Here is a 21,910-nt window from a genome sequence, read left to right as displayed (position 1 = left end):
TAATTACAGAAACCAGTACCTGTACGTTAGATGTATTGACCCTGGCTGTTGAGACACTTATCCCACTGTGACACAAGGCGGTGAATGCCTTTCTCATAAAATTCCCGGTGCTGCATGTTAACCAGTTACGCACGTACAGCTGGACGTCGTTGTCTGAGGTGAATCTTCTGCCCCTCAGAGCCTTTTTAAGTGGACCAAAAATGGCGTAATCACAGGGAGAGAGGTCTGGACTGTATGGAGGGTGGCCGAGAACCTCCCATTTGAATTTCTGCAGGAGTGCCGCGACTGTGTTGGCTGTATAGGCTTTGCATTGTCATGGATCAGAATGACTGCATGGGTGAGATTGCTGGGAATTCACTGTTGTCCCGTGCTGCAGGAAGTGTATCAGAAGAGGGCCACCTTGGTCAAAGAAGAGCGTCAGCATAACCTTTCCTGCACTTGTGTGGATGGCCTTGGTTTTTTATTTTATTTTTGTGGTGGTGACCCTGGATGCTTCCACTGGAGACTTTGTTGTTTCGATTCTGGTTCGATGTGATGACACCATGACTCATCTCCAGCCACCACTCGTACCAGGAATGCATTCCCTTCCTGAACATAGCACTGCAGATAGGCAAGACAGTGGGCCATTCGATATGCTTCCTGGTGTGGTTGAAGACCGTGGGGCACCCATCGGGCACACGCTTTGCGCATGTGGAGTCTTTCCTTCATGATGGTGTGAACACTTCTGACGCTCAGTACGACCACGGTAGCTATGGCTTTCAGTATCACTCAGCGGTCTTGGGTTAAGAGTGCATCCACCAGCTGGACGATGTCATCGGTAATGCAGTGTGGTGCTCCAGACAGTACATCATCAGATAATGACACCTGTCCTTCGCTGTAGCACTTGCAAGGGACATGCAGTGTTCGCTGGGCACTTGTGACATTCGTCAGTGAATGTCCATTCCTCCCACTCCTTCCGCTGTCAGAAAACGAACAACACCTCTTTGCTCTTCTTTTGATGCCTCCATGTCACTGTTTGCAACGAAACTGGCGGCGTTTGACGATTGATGCATGCTGCTACTAGCTGTGTATAGTCACGGGATGTACACACATGCCATCTAGCGATGGGCTGTGAACTTCCACGCCCTGGTCGGAACCACACCTCGTTACACACACCACAATATTACCCTCCTCTCACCAGTTTGCGCATTCCAGACTCCAGCTCTTTTCTTTTTGAACGCGCCTTATAGTATGTGCTGTTTGTTTGGGTTTCAGACATGATGCTGCCGGTTGTAACCCTGAATGTGTCAGAGGGCAGAGAGGTGCTGTGGAACAAGACGAAGGCAGCCGTACGGTATGCGTGGGACAAGGGGCTGCTGAGAAGGAACGAATGGTTACTCAAGGCGGATGACGACACGTGAGTACTTGTCTCGCAAAGAAATAGCTAAGCAACTTCTCAGGATCTCAATGTTGTGATGGGTTGTCAAATTAATTTGGGTTCTAACAGGTGATAAATAACATGATTATTGCGCACGTAAAATGAAGAATTGAAATATATTTTACAAGCAAAATGGACACTTAACTCTTATTATAAAACTACTTCGATGTGCGTCAGAGTGTAGGTATATTTACACAGGTGAGCCAAAACATTATGAACACTTCCCACTGCGACGATGAATATCGCATGTGGCGTTGCTGTAACGTGACGCGGTAACAAAGGTAGGAGACACATACAGAAAATAAGTTTCCCTATCTTTTAAAAACACAGACAACATAGTTACATGGAAAACTTTGACAGCGAGAGGTACAACAACGTTTGAGCTATTTTTCGACATAGTACCAAAAGAATTTTGTATTTCTGTGTCGTAGAAGTCTGCTGTGAATCCAAATGGCACAGAATTTCTTGAACAGCAGGTGCTTAGTGACAATCTCATGCAACAAGGATTGCGATGTCTGAAGTAAATGGTAGCTGGCTGCATAATTGTGAAGCGAGGTTTGTCCAGGATGCCCTGCCACGCCAGCTCAACCAGCTGATCATTGATGAGGGAAGGTCACCTACTGTGCCCTTCATCGTGGACACTTAGACGACAGTCAGGAAAAAACCCTACACCAGCAATGCACCTTCTGTTTCTTCATAATGCTCTACCCATAGACCTCTACATCTACATACATACTCCGCAATCCACCATATAGTGCGTGGCGGAGGGTACCTCGCACCACAACTAGCATTTTCTCTCCCTGTTCCACTCCCAAACAGAGCGAGGGAAAAATGACTGCCTATATGCCTCTGTACGAACCCTAATCTCTATTATCTTTGTGGTCTTTCCGCGAAATGTAAGTTGGCGGCAGTAAACTTGTACTGCAGTCAGCCTCAAATGCTGGTTCTATAACTTTCCTCAGTAGCGATTCACGAAAAGAACTCCTCCTTTCCTCTAGAGACTCCCACCCGAGTTCCTGAAGCATTTCCATAACACTCGCGTGATGATCAAACCTACCAGTAACAAATATAGCAGCCCGCCTCTGAATTGCTTCTATGTCCTCCCTCAATCCGACCTAATAGGGATCCCAAACGCTCGTGCAGTACTCATGAATAGGTCGTATTAGTGTTTCATAAGCGGTCTCCTTTACAGATGAACCACATCTTCCCAAAATTCTACCAATGAACCGAAGACGACTATCCGCCTTCCCCACAACTGCCATTGCATGCTTGTCCCACTTCATATCGCTCTGGAATGTTACGCCTAAATATTTAATCGACGTGACTGTGTCAAGCGCTACACTACTAATGGAGTATTCAAACATTACAGGACTCTCTTTCCTATTCACCTGCGTTAATTTACATTTATCTATATTTAGAGTTAGCTGCCATTCTTTACACCAATCACAAATCCTGTCCAAGTCATCTTGTATCCTCCTACAGTCACTCAACGACAACACCTTCCCGTACACCACAGCATCATCAGCAAACAGCCACACATTGCTATCCACCCTATCAAAAAGATCATTTATGTAGATAGAAAACAACACCGGACCTACCACACTTCCCTGGGGCACTCCAGATGATACCCTCACCTCCGATGAACACTGACCATCGAGGACAACGTACTGGGTTCTATTACTTAAGAAATCTTCGAGCCACTCACATATTTGGGAACCAATCCCATATGCTCGTACCTTAGTTTGGAGTCTGCAGTGGGGCACCGCGTCAAACGCTTTCCGGAAGTCAAGGAATATGGCATCCGTCTGATACCCTTCATCCATGGTTCGCAAGATATCATGTGAAAAAAGGGCGAGTTGCGTTTCGCAGGAGCGATACTTTCTAAAGCCGTGCTGATGCATGGACAGCAACTTCTCTGTCTCAACGAAATTCATTACATTCGAATTGAGAATATGTTCGAGAATACTGCAACAAACCTGTGTTAAGGATATTGACAAACCGATGTTAAGGACCTAACAGAGTTGACGATGAATTTCGATGGGCGCTATGTTTTGTGCATTAAGGAATCTTATTACAGTCTGAACCTCTTAGGCGGCAGGAGAACGAATAAGAGCTGCCATTTTGGGGCACTGCTGGCGCAGTACTGGCACCAGACAGGATCGCTCCGATCGGCACGTCACAGGTCTGTTGCGCATGCGCAATTTTCCCGGCTAAATACGTCTCCTTTAAAGGAAACAACATCTGGAAGTTTGCTTTCTGGATGAGCCTCATGTGTAAGGAGAGCAGACACGCACGAGGGATCACGCTAAGACATGGACTGCAAATTGGCAAATCTATTGAGATAAGCGACTTTCACAAAGGGCAGATTATTATTACGCAGAGCCTGTGGACGAGTAACTCCAAAATGGCGAAGCTGATCGAATGTTCACGTGCTACTGTCGTGAGCATCTACGAAAAGAGGTAGGACAGTGAAACTATCAGTAGGTGCTAAATGGTCGGACGACCACTACTCTTCACAGAACATGGGGTTCAGAGACTTGTCTGCTCTGTAAAGGATTATAGATGGTGATCCTGTGGCATCTCTGCCGGAAGAGCACAATGCTGGTGCAAGCACAAGTGTTTCGGAGCACACCATTCATCGTACATTGTTGAACATGAATTTCTGCAGTTTCCTCTACTTGCACACATGTTCACACGACGACATAGTCAACAGAAGTCCCCTAGAACTTAGAACTACTTAAACCTAACTAACCTAAGGACATCACACATCACCAATTACAATTGCAGTGTCCACAGGAAAATCGGGATTCGACCATCGATCAATGAAAACGTGTCGGCTCTTCATGTGAATCACATTTTCGCTACAATAGGTCGCTGATTGTCTCCACAAACGCCGTCATCGTGGTGAATGGTGCCTCGAAACGTGCAGCGCGCCAGGGACGCAGGATGGTGGGGGCGGTATTATGCTGTGGGAGACATTACTTTGCGCTTGCGTGGGTCCTGTGATAGTAATCCAAGACATGCTAACAGCACTGAAACACCTGTATCCCTCCATGTTTGATGTCTTCACCGACGGCTATGTCATCTTTCAGCATTATAATTGTCCCTGTCTCGGAGCCAGAAATGCGCTGCAGTGGTTTGAGGAGCATTATAGTGAACTCGCGTTGATGTCTCAGCGACCAGACTCGCCTGAGCTAAATCCTATGGGACCCATCTGGGTTGCTATCGGGCGCCATATTGTGTAAGCAAATTAATGGTCCATTATTTTACGTAAGCTGTGCATCGACGTCTATGGCCACATGCCCAAAGAACTACCAACAAACGGACGGATCCATAATATACAGAGCCAGGGATGTATTTTGCTGCAAAAATAGACAAACAAGCTATTAAGCAGGTGGTCATACTGTTTTTGCTATCAGTGTATATACCATTATTGATAGAACCAGTCTGACACCTATTACCAAGTAGACTGTCATTGGTAATACAGCTCGAAGCACTCTTCAATAGAAACTCTTTCTCCTAGCACCTTTCAAAGACAAAGTTAACAACTGGCTGGGGTGGCTGAGCGGTTCTTGGCGCTACAGTCTGGAACCGCGCGACCGCTACAGTCGCAGGTTCGAATCCTGCCTCAGGCATGGATGTGTGTGATGTCCTTAGGTTAGTTAGGTTTAAGTAGTTCTAAGTTCTAGGGGACTTATGACCTCAGAAGTTAAGTCCCATAGTGCTCAGAGCCATTTGAACCATTTGAACAAAGTTCACAAACATGTGCAAGGACTTGCAGATAAAGTCTATTGGCGCCAGATGAGGTACCCATGTCACCACTTGCTGTGGACATGTACTGACTGGAACTTAGCCTGGCTTAGAAACGACCTCATGTCCATTGGTTGGTCTGTTTCAAGTTTCAAGAAAGGCCACCAACTGTGGCGCGAAGAACTTCAGTTGGCATGCTTTGGTACTAACGTGTCATTGGTGTGATCCGTGATGCTCTGACAGCGAGGAGCATCTCACCAGCGCTACGCCTATCAGCTACACCACCCTAAAAGCAGTTACAAAAGGCGAAAATATCCATCTTGACAATGCAGCAGTTGATAGGTTAGTTGATCACCACCAGCTGTCACACATTCTCTGTTGAAGACCTATGTTGGCAGACCACCATATCCCTGAGGATGTACTTGTGACGACTCTCTACAAAGTGGATCAGAAAGCTTCACCAAATTTCACAACATTATATCTTCTCTATGAATCAAGATAGGCATTTTAGCTTACACACAGACTTAACATTGTTTTTACCTGCCAGGTTAGCTGAGAGCGCTATTGCGCTGCTTCCTGGACTTGCATAGGCGCTTCGGCCCTGGATCGAATCTGCCTGGCGGATTACCGACGTCGGTCGGTGTGCCGGCCAGCCTGGATGTGGTTTTTAGGTGGTTTTCCACATCCCACTAGGTGAATACCGGGCTGGTCCCCACGTTCCGCCTCAGTTACACGACTCGCAGACATCTGAACACGTTCGCACTTTTCCATGAATTACATTAGACGCAGACAGCAGGGGTACGCTAATTCCATCCCGGAGGGGGTACGGGATAGCGGCAGGAAGGGCATCCGGCCACCCCTTTCCACTAACCTTGCCAAATCCGTTCCTAACAATGCCGACCCTGCGTCACCGTGGGACATAGTACCAGTGAAAGACAGACAGACTTACATTGTTTTAATTTTCAAAAGAATAATCCGATCTACAAGGGTATGTCTTTTACATGCATTCACACACAATATCTGATCAAAAGAATCTGTATCCCACTGTGTAATGCAGAATCTATCACTAGAAGTTAAGAGAGGCAGTCCCGCTAATTTAAAGGTATGAACAAACACACTGTCTGAAACAGACCGTGTAGGCCCAACGGCACCGACCAGCCGCCATGTCATCCTCAGCCTTTAGGCGTCACCGGATGTGGATACAGAGGGGCATGTGCTCAGCACGGCGCTCTCGTGGCCGTTGTCAGTTTTCGTGACCAGTGTCGCTACTTCTCAGTTAAGTAGCTCCTCAGTTGGCCTCACAAGGGCTGTGTGCACACCGCTTGCCAACGGCAGTCATCAGACGTGCAGTGTGACCTACCCAAGTGCTAGCCAAGCCCCGGCGTTTAACTTCGGTGATCTGACGGGAGCCAGTGTTACGACTGCGGCAGGCCGTTGGCTAATATAAAAATAGGTGGGAAGTTCAGATGTGTGTGAAATCTTATTGTACTTAACTACTAAGCTTACACACTACTTAACCTAAATTATCTTAAGGACAAACACGCACACCCATGCCCAAGGGAGGACTCGAACCTCCACCGGGACCAGCTGCACAGTCCATGACTGCAGCACCTTAGAAATAGGTGGGGAGTATTGTGTTGTTGGTACAAAAGCAGTGACAGCAGAATGGGTCGCTCAGAGAGCTGAATGACTTCGACTGTGGACTTGTCATTGGATGTCCCCTGAGTAATAAATCCAACAGGCATTTCAACCTATCTAAAAAGCAACCCAAAATGACTGTTGGTCATGTCATTGTAAGGTGGAAATGTGAAGGAGCAACCACAGTTAAACTGAGACCAGGCAGTACTGATGAGCAGGGACAGTCGAGCATTGTGGAGGGTGATTGTAAAAAAATATTAATCTAGCAGAAGAAAACACTCGTGACTTCCAAGTGCTACCAGCAGTCCATATAGCACAATGACTGCGCATACCGAGTTAAAAAGAATATGGTGCAATGGTCGCGCAGATTCTCATAACCCACACATTTCTGAAGTCAATGCCGAGCAACACTTCAGGTGGTTAAACATCAATACCACGGGACAGTGGATGACTGGAAACGAGTGATTCGTTGCGATGAGTCATTATATAGCTTTTGGCAATACAATAGAAAGTTTGGAGTTTCGCAAATGCCTGGCAACTTTATCTGCCATAATGTATAGTATCAGCCGTGAAGTACAGAAGAGGTGGTTTTACAGTATGGGGTCCGTTTTTTGTGGTTAGGCTGTGGTCCTGTTATTGTGCTTAAACCTTTGAGTCCCAACAATAAGAAAAAATACCTGGTGATCAAAAAGTCAGTATAAACTTGAAAACCAAATAAACCACGGAATAATGTAGATAGAGAGGTAAAAATTAACACACATGCTTGGATTGACATGGGGTTTTATTAGAACAAAAAAAAACGAATTTCACAAAAAGTCCGACAGATGGATCTGGATAGCAAGACGTCAGTGACTGCGCATGACAATCGTGTATAAAAGGAGCTGTAATGAGAGAGAGAATCAGATGCGCCAGCAGTCGCAGCATGTTTACGTTACCTGAAAAGGCCCTTTTAGTGAGGCTGTATTATCAGAATGGGGAATGTGCTAGTTCAGCGTTACGATCCTATCGCCATACGAAGGGCATTCGAACGGGTAAAGGTCCGTTGACAAATGCAGCTGTGGCTAGAATGATTTCGACGTTCGAAGCCACGGATTATTTAGACGATAGACCCCGTGGTGGCCGACCGAGCTCAAGGCGTAATGCTGCTGAGACAGTTCAGGAAGAAATGGAGACTGTAGCGGGTTCGTCTATGCACGGGGAAGTCAGCGCTCGTGCAGTCGCACGTCGCACCGGCATTCCATACACTACTGTTTCGTTGGCACTTAGGCGTATCCTCCGATGCTGTCCGTACAAAATCCATCGGCATCATGAACTGTTACCTGGCGATTTAGTGAAGCGGCGGGCATTTTCGGTGTGGGCGTTTCAAAAGATGGCGGAAGATGACGATTGGTTGAGTAACGTGTTGTGGACCGACGAAGCTCATTTCACGCTCCGAGTGTCTGTCAACGCCCGCAACTGCAGAATTTGGGCTACCGAAAATCCTAGAACTGTCGTGGAGACTCCATTGCAGGACGAGGAAGTCACGATATGGGTTGGATTTACCACATCTGCCGTTATTGGGCCTTTTTTCTTAGAGGAAATGCGTGATTCTGGTTTTGTAACTGCTACCATGACGGGTGAGAGGTACGCCGATATGTTACAGAATCAAATCATCCCCAGCCTGGTTGGTAAACACCTGCTGGAACGTACGATGTTTATGCAGGATGGCGCTTCACCCAATATTGCTAGACGCGTGAAAGATCTCTTGCGCGCGTCGTTTGGTGATGATCGTGTGCTTAGCCGCCACTTTCGTCATGCTTGGCCTCCCAGGTCCCCAGACCTCAGTCCGTGCGGTTATTGGCTTTGTGGTTACCTGAAGTCGCAAGTGTATCGTGATCGACCGACATCTCTAGGGTGCTGAAAGACAACATCCAACGCCAATGCCTCACCATAACTCCGGACATGCTTTACAGTTCTGTTCACAACATTATTCCTCGACTACAACTATTGTTGAGGAATGATGGTTGTCATATTGAGCATTTCCTTTAAAGAACATCATCTTTGCTTTGTCTTACTTTGTTATGCTAATTATTGCTATTCTGATCAGATGAAGTACCATCTGTAAGACATTTTTTGAACGTTTGTATTTTTTGGTTCTAATAAAACCCCATGTCATTCCAAGCATGTGTGTCAATTTGTACCTCTCCAGCTACATTATTCCGTGATTTATTCAGTTTTCAAATTTATACTGACTTTTTGATCACCCAGTATTATTTTAAAAATTTTCACAAAAATAATTACACTGATTAGTCAGAACATTGGCCACCTACCTAATTGCTGGTATGTCTACGTTTGGCATGGATAGCAGTGGTGCCACAATGAGACCTTGGTAGATTTCTGGAAGGAGTTGGCACCACATTCACACACAGGTCACCTAAGACCTGTAAATTCCAGGGAAGGGGGCAGTGAGCTCCGACACTACATTCAATCACATCCCAGATGTGTTTCATTGGGTTCAGATCTGGCAAGTTTGGGGGGCCAGCACATCATTTGGGACTCGCCGCTGTGTTACTTAAACCACTCAATCACCCTCCTGCCATTGTGACATGACATTATCTTGTAGAAAAATGCCACTGCCATCAGGAAACATGATCATCATGAAGGGGTGTATGTGGTGTACAACCAGTGTGCGATACTCCTTGATCATCATGGTGCCTTCCAAGAGCTCCACTGGTCCAATGGATGCACACGTGAATTTTCGCCAGAGCATAATGGAGCCATCGCCAGCTTCTCCCCATCCTGCAGTACAGGTGTCAAGGAGCTGTTCCTCTGGAAGACGACAGGTTTGTGTCCTCCCATCAGCATTATGAAGAAGGTATTGGGATTCATCAGAACATGCAGTGCTCCTACACCATATGCCACTGGTTACATGCCCATTTCAGTCATAGTTGCCAGTGTTGTGTTAACACTGGCACATGCATGGATCGTTGGCTGCAGGGCCCATCATTAGGAGTGTTTGGTGCACTGTGTTCGGACATACTTATACTCTGCACAGCAGCAAAGTCTGGCATCTGTAATGAGTGGCCAGCCGCTGTAGCCGAGCGGTTCTAGGTGCTTCAGTCCGGAACCGCACTGCTGCTACGGCCACAGGTTCGAACCTGCCTCGGGCATGGATGTGTGTAATGTCCTTAAGTTAGTTAGGTTTACTTAGTTCTAGGTCTAGGGGACTGATGACCTCAGATGTTAAGTCCCATATTGCTTAGAGCCATTTGAACCAGTTTTTTGTAACGAGTGGTGGCCACCCAACCCTATGATGTCCGGATGTGGTTTCACCAGGTACTAAAGACACACACCACACCACAGCACTCCTCAAACACCTGACGAGTCATACAGTTTCTGAAAAGCCTCCAGACCATCACAATCTGCCCTCAGCCAAACTCACATAGATTGTGTGCATTCCTCATTCTATACACAAACAGCAAGCTCTCTGATACTACATGCACCATGCATGTGTCTGACTAGTAGTCATTCCTCGCCAGGTGATGTTGCTGTCACCTGGACTGGTTTATATTGATAGTAGGGCAGTGGTCATAATGTTGTGGCTGATCAGTGTATATCATAGTAGCAAGCTATGAAGAGAAGAAGAAACTGGCAAAAAGTAAATAATCGTTTGTTTGAAAGAGGGGGTTTCGGTTTGGAGACAGTTTTCAGCCATGCATTATTTCATGAAATATTTGTATTTGAAAGCAATTTGGCCTTTCTCCTAGGTACAATCCCACCTCCCGAAACTCTCATGAACTCATAATGCCTAAAAGGGATTATAGTCCTAAATAACAAGCAAGAATGGGTCTAAATTTATTAAATTATATCAAAAGTGCTTACTCCCCCAGGAGGTTAATTTCGAAACTACTCACTAAAGAAGCAGCACAAATTTACGTTGCAATATTTTTAGATACCTATTTTCACTGTCAGCAATCTCCTCAATATGATAATTAGAAACAAGGCACATGTCCATAATCTCCTTCAATCACGTAGTACAATCTCTGCACCGACTGTTGCTTTCAACATTGTAAACTGCTACCATATGGTCAGTCGTAAAGGAAGTGGCTGGTCTGCAGAGACAGGTCGAGGATATAGAATCAGTGCGTAGTGGGGATGTCCGTGTTGCTGATAAGTCGCATATATGTACAGTACTTAATAATCACTTTCTGAATATAGCAGGTGAACTAAATAGAAACCTAGTCCCAACAGGGAATCATATAGCGCTCTTAGAAAAAAGTGTTCCGAGACTGTTACCTGAAATGCTCCTCCATGATACTGACAAGAGGGAGATTGAGTTAATAATTAAATCACTAAAGACCAAGAACTCTCATGGATATGACGGGGTATCTAGCAGAATACTGAAGTATTGTTCCACGTATATTAGCTCAGTACTTAGCCATATCTGTAACTTTTCCTTTAGCAGTGGTCGGTTTCCTGACCGATTAAAGTACTCGGTAGTGAAGCCACTTTATAAAAAGGGAGACAGGGATAATGTTGACAATTATAGACCTATTTCTATGCCATCGGTGTTTGCTAAAGTTATCGAGAGGCTTGTATATACAAGGTTACTGCAGCATTTAAATTCACATAATTTGCTGTCAAATGTACAGTTTGGTTTTAGAAATGGGTTAACAACTGAAAATGCTATATTCTCTTTTCTCTGTGAGGTTTTGGACGGATTAAATAAAAGGTTGAGAACGTTAGGTGTTTTCTTTGATTTAACGAAGGCTTTTGACTGTGTTGACCACAAAATATTACTGCAGAAGTTGGAACATTATGGAGTAAGGGGAGTAGCTTACAATTGGTTCGCCTCCTACTTTAAGAACAGAAAGCAGAAGGTAATCCTCCGCAATATTGAGAGTGGTAATAATGTTCAGTCCCAATGGGGCACTGTTAAATGGGGCGTTCCCCAAGGGTCGGTGCTGGGGCCACTGCTGTTCCTTATTTATGTAAATGATATGCCTTCTAGTATTACAGGTGATTCAAAAATATTTCTGTTTGCTGATGACACCACCTTGGTAGTGAAGGATCTTGTGTGTAATATTGAAACATTATCAAATAATGTAGTTCATGAAGTAAGTTCGTGGCTTGTGGAAAATAATTTGATGCTAAATCACAGTAAGACTCAGTTTTTACAGTTTCTAACCCACAATTCAACAAGAACTGACATTTTAATCAGACAGAATGGGCATGTTATAAGCGAGACGGAACAGTTCAAGTTCCTAGGCGTACGGATAGATAGTAAGCTGTTGTGGAAAGCCCATGTTCAGGATCTTGTTCAGAAACTAAATGCCGCTTTATTTACCATTAGAACAGTATCTGAAATAAGTGACATTTCAACACGAAAAGTAGTATACTTCGCATATTTTCATACGCTTATGTCATATGGTATTATTTTTTGGGGTAATTCTTCTGATTCAAAAAGGGTATTTTTGGCTCAAAAACGGGCTGTTCGAGCTATGTATGGTGTAAGTTCGAAAACCTCTTGTCGACCCCTATTCAATAGTCTGGGAATTTTGACATTGCCCTCACAGTATGTATTTTCTTTAATGTCGTTTGTTGTTAGCAATATTAGCTTATTCCCAAGAGTTAGCAGCTTTCACTCAGTTAATACTAGGCAGAAATCAAATCTGCATGTGGAATGCACTTCCTTGACTCTTGTGCAGAAAGGAGTGCAGTATTCTGCTGCATCCATTTTCAATAAGCTACCACAAGAACTCAAAAATCTTAGCAGTAGCCCAAACACTTTTAAGTCTAAACTGAAGAGTTTCCTCATGGCTCTCTCCTTCTATTCTGTCGAGGAGCTCCTGGAAGAGATAAAAAATTAAGCAAATTCCAGTGTTACATTCTTGATTTTCTTTATTTAAACTAACGACTTGTTTCATTTTATCTGTTTCTACAATCGTGTTATAATTTCATGTATTTACTCGTTCCATGACCATGGAGACTTCTCCTAAATGTGGTCCCACGGAACAATAAATAAATAAATAAATAAATAAATAAATAAACAATATGCTGTACTCGTGAAAGAGCCCTAGTGTACAATTAGATGTCTTTATCTTGTAATAGCATCGATGGTTTTATGCGAAAGGCACCGGTACCTGGTACTTCAGTAAAAATTTAATATAGCGGCTTGAGGCAGAAAGGTCTGGTGCTCAGTGTTAAGAAAATTTTAAATGCAGAAGCATATGAGCACATGTTACAGAATTATATACTGCATTCAGTACAGGCACAGTTCAGAAGTGATGATTGATTGTTATCAGCGTGACAATTCCCTTTGTCATAAAGTGATTTGTCGATGATAACATTCTTGAAATGTACTAGCGTGCTTAGAGTTTGGCCTGAACTCCATGTAACATCTTTGAGATAAGTTAGAACGTAGAACTCACTGCAATGCCCAGTGTCGAACATCACCACATTCTCTGCATTTGGCTTTTGGGGATAAATGGACTTACATTCCTCCAGACATTCAGCCACCTCATTGAAATTATCCACAATAGATTTCAAACAGTCACGAAGACGAAGGTTGGACACATCTTGTACTAATGTCCATTAATACATGCTGGGGCCAGCTGGTGTGGTCGAGCGGTTCTAGGCGCTTGAGTCTGGAACCACGCGACCACTACGGTCGCAGGTTCTAATCCTGCCTTGGGCAGGGATGTGTGTGATATCATTAGGTTAGTTAGGTTTAAGTAGTTCTAAGTTCTAGGGAACTGATGACCCCAGATGTTAAGTCCCATAGTGCTCAGAGCCAATTCATGTTGGGATAATTTTGACCACACTCTATATAATGTGATGGAGGAACTAATTATTCATCGGTTGTGGGCAGGTATGTGGTGATGGAGAACCTGCGGCAGCTGCTCCAGCCCCTGGAACCTGAGGAGGCGCTTTACCTAGGGCTCCACTTGCTGGCCAATGTACCCAAAGGCTACATGAGCGGTGGGGCAGGCTATGTGCTCAGCCGTGGTGCCGTCCAAAGGCTGGTGGCTGCCTGGGATCTGGATGTGGAACTGAAGGAGGACGACTCTGGTTTTGAGGACATCAACATTGGTGAGCAGTACCTTCCCAGTCAGTAATTCCAGCATCATTATCAGCTTACTATACTAAAAAAGATGCTTTCATAGTTGACACCACTAATTGTACCTGTGCAATGGCGACCGAATTGGAGATAGACGCGTCGAATCCTGGTGGTAATAAAAAATTTCACTGTCACTTTTTTGGTGATGCTAATCACGAGACACAGCAGCAATGTCCTGGATTAAATGGCATACCTCTCAACTGTGGCTCATGGACCCAGAGCATGTCACTGTCGATAGTGATCTGCCAGTGTATAGGGATACAAGCCGTTAACCACGACTGTGGATCGTATTTAATCGCAATCAGTTGAGTGGTTTAGTCACGAAAACGTAACAATCAGTTACTTTCCCATTTATAATACCAGTATTAATATGGAAGTATGGATTAAGCTCATTGAGCATTATGTAAGCATTGTATACATTACATTGAACTATATTATGTAGAACAAACCAACCAATAAAAGCATTTTTGAAAATATAATACAGTTTAAAGTCAGAGTTAATACATAGCTTCTTCAGAGAGTAGCTACTTTCCCCTAATTCTCGTTATATTCTTCATATCATTTAGTTACTCTCGCATTTATATTATCAGTGGGGATTAAACTGGAAAACCCCTTACTACTATTTGAGAGGGGGCAGGCTATGTGCTGACACTGTATTTCACTATCTCTTATCTCTACATCGTCCAAAGCAGACGTAATGCCAGACTATATACACTCATCAGCGATGGTGGATCTAATGCTATTTGACTCCACAGTTTTAATATTGCCATGTAAACTGTTTAAATGACTGAATGTGTTTTTGACATCTTCTTATGCAATTTTTCGTGAGTATTTTAGGTAACTTTGTATTCAAAGTGACATGTGAAATGCATTTCATCTCTTCTCTACCTTGGTGTACAGGTGATGCCATGAAAACGTTCCCCAGAATCTCCAGAAGATAATGCTTCCTCCTACACTCTGCTTCCAGACATCATACGCCATACACGCCAGCAGCCATCTATCCAATGGAGCATAAAACATAATTCATCTGAAAGACCGCTAGTCAGCACTCAGTGGACATTCAGTTGCGGTATTTCCAGACAGACTCCAGCCTTTGTCACCGGTGAACAGCAGTGAGCGAAGGTGTAACGGTGGGGAACCTGCTGTGGAGGCACATACACAACAGCGTTTGTTGAACAGTCATTAGAGGAGACAGTGTTGATCATCTCTTGGTTTATCTGAACGGGCACTTGCTCAACAGCTGCACATCTATTCGCCCATACACGTCTCCGCAGCCATCGTTCACCCCTTTTGTCTATGGCTCGTGGTGCACCACTGTTGCCTCGGCACTGATTTTAGATAGTGCCATTCTGCCGTGCACAGTATACTTGAAACACGGTGGCATCCAAACAGTTTACAAAATCATCCATTTTGGAAATGTTTCCACCGCTGGCCCAAAAACATTTGATCATGTACTTTTGGATGTCAGATAAATTGCTCCATATCTGCATAATGAAAACAACTGCACAGTTACCATGTCTGCCCAGCATGCTTTATACTCCCTCCTTAGCTAGTGCTGTCACCTCCGCCTGAGTGTGGTTATTGCACGTTGACTTCGAATGTAGGCGTTGGTCACATTAATAAGGCTGGACTGTGAATAAGAAACTGGCAGTTTGTGTTATCCCCGCCTGGATAAATTTCTACAGACACACGTGGCTATATCCAGTAACGTCACTGCTGATAATGGTGGCGCAAAATCTTTGACCGACTAGAAGCGACTGTGTAGCACAGTTATCTTCAAGCTTTCTCCTGGGATTCCACAGATGTTGGGCGAGCGCAGTATAAAGAGCGCTGGTGGCGTTTCAGTTTGGGACCTTTCTGGGTGAGTACCCTTGTTGTATGATCAGTCAGCTATTTGTGATGGATCTTGACTTTCTCACATTTAAGGTCGATGGAATGTAACAGAATGGAAGGCAATGACACTGTCAGGTGGAGGGGTGTTTTGCTACACAGAATGCCAGTGAAGTGCCACTTTGCTTACTCCAGTACCGAATGGGGGAAGTGAGGTAATAACATGCCACAAGTGAGTCAAAAAGTCGTAATACAGTGGCAGAGTTAAGGAGCCAGCGATTTATTTTATTTAGCGTATGGCTAAACCACCCCAACATAAACATTTACGAGCTGTTCACTGCCATGCATTGCTGTGGCTCAGTCGGGTGCAATGGAAGAGATCAAGCACTCATCTGTAATATGTATGGGAATTGGATACACGTCCTAATCTCCTTCTCTCCCGTCTTTGTCCATCTCCTTTTCTCCCATCTCTGTACATCTCCTTCTCTCTGGCCTTCTGGCCTTGAGCCTTTTTATTATTACACTACTGGCCATTAAAATTGCTACATCAAGAAGAAATGCAGATGATAAGCGGGTATTCAGTGGACAAATATATTATACTAGAACTGATATGTGATTACATTTTCACGCAATTTGGGTGCATAGATCCTGAGAAATCAGTACCCAGAACAACCACCTGTGGCTGTAATAACGGCCTTGATACGCCTGGGCATTGGATCAAACAGAGCTTGGATCGCGTGTAAAGGTACAGCTGCTCATGCAGCTAAAACACAATACCACAGTTCATCAAGAGTAGTGACTGGCGTATTGTGATGAGCCAGTTGCTCGGCCACTATTGACCAGACGTTTTGAATTGGTGAGAGATCTGGAGAATGTGCTGGCCAGGGCAGCAGTCGAACATTTTCTATATCCAGAACGGCCAGTACAGGACCTGCAACATGTGGTCGTGCATTATCCTGCTGAAATGTAGGGTTTTGCACGGATCGAATGAAGGGTAGAGCCACATCTGAAATGTAACGTCCACTGTTCAAAGTGCCGTCAATGCGAACAAGAGGTGACCAAGACGTGTAACCAATGGCACCCCATACCGTCACGCCGGGTGATACGCCAGTATGGCGATGACGAATACATGCTTCCAATGTGCGTTCACCGCGATGTCGCCAAACACGGATGCGATCATCATGATGCTGTGAAGAGAACCTGGATTCATCCTAAAAAATGACATTTTGCCATTCGGGCACCCAGGTTTGTCGTTGAGTACACCATCACAGGCGCTCCTGTCTGTCAAGGGTAACCGCAGCCATGGTCTCCGAGCTGATAGTCCACGCTGCTGCACACATCGTCGAACTGTTCGTGCAGATGGTTGTTGTCTTGCAAACGTCCCCATCTGTTGGCTCAGGGATCGAGACGTGGCTGTACGATGCGTTACAGCTATGCGGATAAGATGCCTGTCATCTCGACTGCTATTGATATGAGGCCGTTGGGATCCAGCACGGCGTTCCGTATTACTCTCCTGAACCCACCGATTCCATATTCTGCTAACAGTGATCGAATCTCGACCAACGCGAGCAGCAATGTCGCGATACAATAAACCGCAATCGCGATAGGCTACAATCCGACCTTTATCAAAGTCGGAAACGTGATGGTAGGCATTTCTCCTCCTTACATGAGGCCCTCACTCCGTCCGTCCGTCCGTCCGTCCCTCCCTCCCTTCCTTTCTCCCCCTCCCCCCCCCCCCCCACACACACAACACTATGATCCTTTGGCATGGAAAACAGAGGTGACATGTCGTGGCTTGGAAGCTATGAACCATTGATGGGTTGATGTAGGGAGTTCACACCACATCTGTACACTCAAGTCACCTAATTCCCATAAATTCCAGGCATGGAAGTGAAGAGCTCTAACAATGTTCAATCACATTCCAGATGTGTTCAGTTAGGTTCAGATCTGGCGAGTTTGGGGGCCAGCACATCAACTGGAACTCCCCACTGTGTATCTCAAACCACTCCGTAACCCTCGTCACCTTATGACCAGGCGCATTATCTTCTACATAAATGCCACTGCCATCGGGAAACATGATTATTGTGAAGTGGTGTATGTGGTGTACAACCTGTGTTCGATACTCCTTGGTCCTCATGGTGCCTTCCACGAGCTCCACTGGACCCATAGATGCCCATGTGAATGTTCACAGAGCATAATAGAGCCAGTACCAGCTTGTCTGCATCCCACACTATAGGTGTCAAGGAGCTGTTTCCTTGGAAGACGAGAGATTCACACGCTCCCATCAGCATGATGATGAATGTATTGGGACTCATCAGACCATGCAATGCTCTGCCACTGTGCTAACATCCAGTGCTGATGGCCATGTTCCATTTCAATCATAATTGCTGAGATCATGATGTTAATACTGGCACATGTACTGGTCATCAGCTGCGGAGGCCCATCACTAGGAGTGTCTGTGCACCGTGTTGATACACACTTATACTCTGCTCAGTATTAAAGTCTGTTGTTAGCTCCACCACAATTCACTGTCTATCCTGTTTCACCAGTAGCACATAGGCCGTTTTTCATACACAGGACACACCACACAACAAGCATTACAGCCTCCTAACAGACCATCTTTCTTGGGTGCTAGATGATGTACCTCTGTAGACTGGGAGGAACCTGTGGTACAAACATGATGGCTGTCCAGCACATAGTGCACGAAGTACTACAGAATGGCTTCACGAATTGATTTCAAATTGTTGGATTGGACACAGAGCACCTGGATTTGAACTTTTCAAAATACGATATATCGTACACGACTCATACTAGAATCGTGCAACAAACACCTAATTTTAGGTTGTTAATGTCTATAGGCATTTTTGCATTTAAAAAAGTGTATGTTTGCACAAAAATACACTAAGTATTATTACAACCTGTTTATTGCCTAACAGTATGAGCACCTGACTACCAATCTACTCTGTGAAAACCACACACAAATAGCACTTTCCATTTCCGCAATATTTGCGTTGCAAGTTTTAGGTAATTTACCATGTATATTTCGCCATATAGTCACTCTGACGATGAACACATTCTTCCTGACGAGACGTCAGTTTGTCGATACCGACACTGTAGAATGTGAGCCACAACCTCACCCCTGCTTGCACTGTTTCATCACTATCAAAGTGATGTCCTTGAAGGTGTTCTTTTAATTTTTGGAAACAGATGAAAATCAGATGGGGCCAAATTGGGCTGTACGGAGGATGACCAGTGACACTGAACCAGGGTGTCGGTTTACTGACATGTCAGAGCAATCATGTGTGGTCTGACATTGCCAAATTGAAGGGAGCGTAGTCCACGTGTGAACGAACTTCTCAAATTCGACACTCGATTATAACACAGTAATTGCGCTACAAACCTCTATATTATTCAATACAGTTTGGAGCCCTTTAGCAGCAGAGGGTTGCAGATATGTAGGCACGAAGGATACAAATGTAGAATGTTAATGTTTGTTTTATTTAAAAAAGCTATAACTGTTTTGTCATAAGAATTGGAGGAATCTTTTTCAGCGTAGCCTCGTAGTTTAAGGTCGCACTCCTTCAGTAGCCTACAAAATCCACAAAACAGTTACACGAGCAGTGTGCATAGGACATGCCTAGGCAAACATATTGACATAAGGTGCTTTGCTAAATATTTCTACCACGGCATCCCCAAAATATGGAGGGTGGAAAACGTATTGACTCGAGTATAAAAGACATAATACATCACTGGCCATTAAAATTGCTACACCAAGAAGAAATGCAGATGATAAACGGGTATTCATTGGACAAATATATTACACTAGAACTGACATGTGATTACATTTTCACGCAATTTCGCTGCATAGATCCTGAGAAATCAGTACCCAGAACAACCATCTCTGGCCGTAATAACGGTCTTGATACGCCTGGGCAGTGAGTCAAACAGAGCTTGGATGGCGTGTACAGGTACAGCTGCCCATGCAGCTTCAACACGATACCACAGTTCATCCAGAGTAGTGACTGGCGTATCGTGACGAGCCAGTTGCTCGGCCACCATTGACCAGACGTTTTCAATTCGTGAGAGATCTGGAGAATGTGCTGGACAGGGCAGCAGTCGAACATTCTGTATCCAGAAAGGCCCGTACAGGACCAGCAACATGGAGTCCTGCATTATCCTGCTGAAATGTAGAGTTTCACAGGGATCGAATGAAGGGTAGAGCCATGGGTCGTAATACATCAGAAGTGTTACGTCCACTGTTCAAAGTGCCGTCAATGCGAACAAGACGTGACCGAGACGTTTAACCAATGACACCACATACCATCACGCCAGGTGATACGCCAGTATGGCGATGAGGAATTCACGCATCCAGTGTGCATTCACCGCGATGATGCGACCATCATGATGCTGTAAACACAACCTGGATTCATCGGAAAAATTGACGTTTTGCCATTCGTGCACCCAGGTTCTTCATTGAGTACACCATCGCAGGCGTTCCCGTCTGTGATGCAGACCACAGCTGTGGCCTCCGAGCTGATAGTCCATGCTGCTGCAAATGTCGTCGAACTGTTCGTGCAGATGGTGGTTGTCTTGCAAACGTCCCCATCTGTTGGCTCAGGGATCGAGACGTGGCTGCACGATCCATTACAGCCATGCGGATAAGATGCCTGTCATATCGACTGCTAGTGATACGAGGCCATTAGCATCCAGCACGGCGTTCCGTATTACCCTCCTGAACCCACCGATTCCATATTCTGCTAACAGTCATTGGATGTCGACCAAAGCGAGCAGCAATGTCGCGATACGATAAACCGCAATCGCGATAGGCTACAATCTGACCTTCATCAAAGTCGGAAATATGATGGTACGCATTTCTCCTTCTTACACGAGGCATCACAACAACGTTTCACCAGCCAACGTCGGTCAACTGCTGTTTGTGTATGAAAAATCGGTTGGAAACTTTCGTCATGTCAGCACGTTGTAGGTGTCGCCACCGACGTCAACCTAGTGTGAATGCTCTGAAAAGCTAATCATTTGCATATCACAGCATCTTCTTCCTGTCGGTTAAATTTCGCGTCTGTAGCACGTCATCTTCGTGGTGTAGTAATTTTAATGGCCATTAGTGTACATTAACATAAGAGGGAATTCCGTGATCAAAGGGGGGAACTTGTGACCTAAAATTACTGTCCAGCCTGTCTGTGTTCTCGTCAGGCTGGTGGATGGAAAAAGTGGGCGCCACATTTGTGCAGACAGCCGACGTGAATGGACGCAGGCGCTTCCACGCTTTTCCCCCGTCCCGCGAGCTGAGCCCGAAGATAGATATGATGGCCATGAGCCAATTCTATAGGGAGACCACGGTAAGTTCTGGCCGAACATTCTTCTACGCTATAGACTGAGGTGACAAAAGGTGTGCGATAGCGACGTGCACAAGTTCAGATGGCATTAGTATCACGTACATAAGATATAAAAGGACAGCGCATCGACGGAACTATCATCTGTACTAAGGTAATGCCTGTGAAAAGGTTTGCGAATGATTATCGCAGCTCAACGGGAATTAAGACTTTCAAAGCCTATCTGTGATTGGAGCTAGATGTATGAGATATTCCATTTCGGAAATAGTTAGGGAATTCAGTATTCAGAGATCCACAGCATCAAGAGTGTACCTGTCAGCACAGACAACGCAGTTCCTGGCGGTCTTCACTTAACGGCCCTGAACAGCACTGTTTGCGTAGAGTTGTCAGCGCTAATAGACAAGCAGGACTGTATGAAATAACCGCAGAAATCAAAATGGGGCATACGACAAACGTATCCTTTAGAAGAATGTGGTGAAATTTGGTGTTGATGGGCTATGGCAGCAGACGACCAACTCGTCTAGATTACAGACTCCATATAAACACAGTCCATACCATTTTTGAGACACCACCATCTTACAGTATCTCGTTGACAACTTGGGTCTGCACCACAATCGAACCCTACGAATAGCTTTTACCAAGTGAGATCGGCACTTACCTGACTCGCCAGGTCTAGCAGAGAGCGCTAAAGCGCTGGTTCCTGGACTCGGGTAGGCGCGCTGGCCCTGGATCGAATCCGCCCGGCGGATTAACGACGATGGCCGGTGTGCCGGCTAGCCTGGATGTGGTTTTTAGGTGGTTTTCTGCATCCCGCTAGGTGAATAC

General features: G+C 45.1%; 1 protein-coding gene across 1 annotated transcript in view; it reads left to right on the top strand.

The window, feature by feature from the left end:
• LOC126428386 (uncharacterized) overlaps nt 1-21,910 on the top strand; it is a 220,948-nt gene that overhangs the window by 47,964 nt on the left and 151,074 nt on the right. The window contains exons 4-5 of the mRNA XM_050090311.1: nt 1,255-1,396; nt 13,656-13,876. Coding sequence (XP_049946268.1) covers nt 1,255-1,396; nt 13,656-13,876 — 363 coding nt within the window. The remainder of the gene's footprint in view (nt 1-1,254; nt 1,397-13,655; nt 13,877-21,910) is intronic.

Source organism: Schistocerca serialis, chromosome 12 (genome assembly GCF_023864345.2).
Source record: "Schistocerca serialis cubense isolate TAMUIC-IGC-003099 chromosome 12, iqSchSeri2.2, whole genome shotgun sequence".
Taxonomy (NCBI): domain Eukaryota; kingdom Metazoa; phylum Arthropoda; class Insecta; order Orthoptera; family Acrididae; genus Schistocerca; species Schistocerca serialis.
Note: the sequence above shows the minus strand (reverse complement) of the source record. Positions and strands in the feature narration are given on the sequence as shown.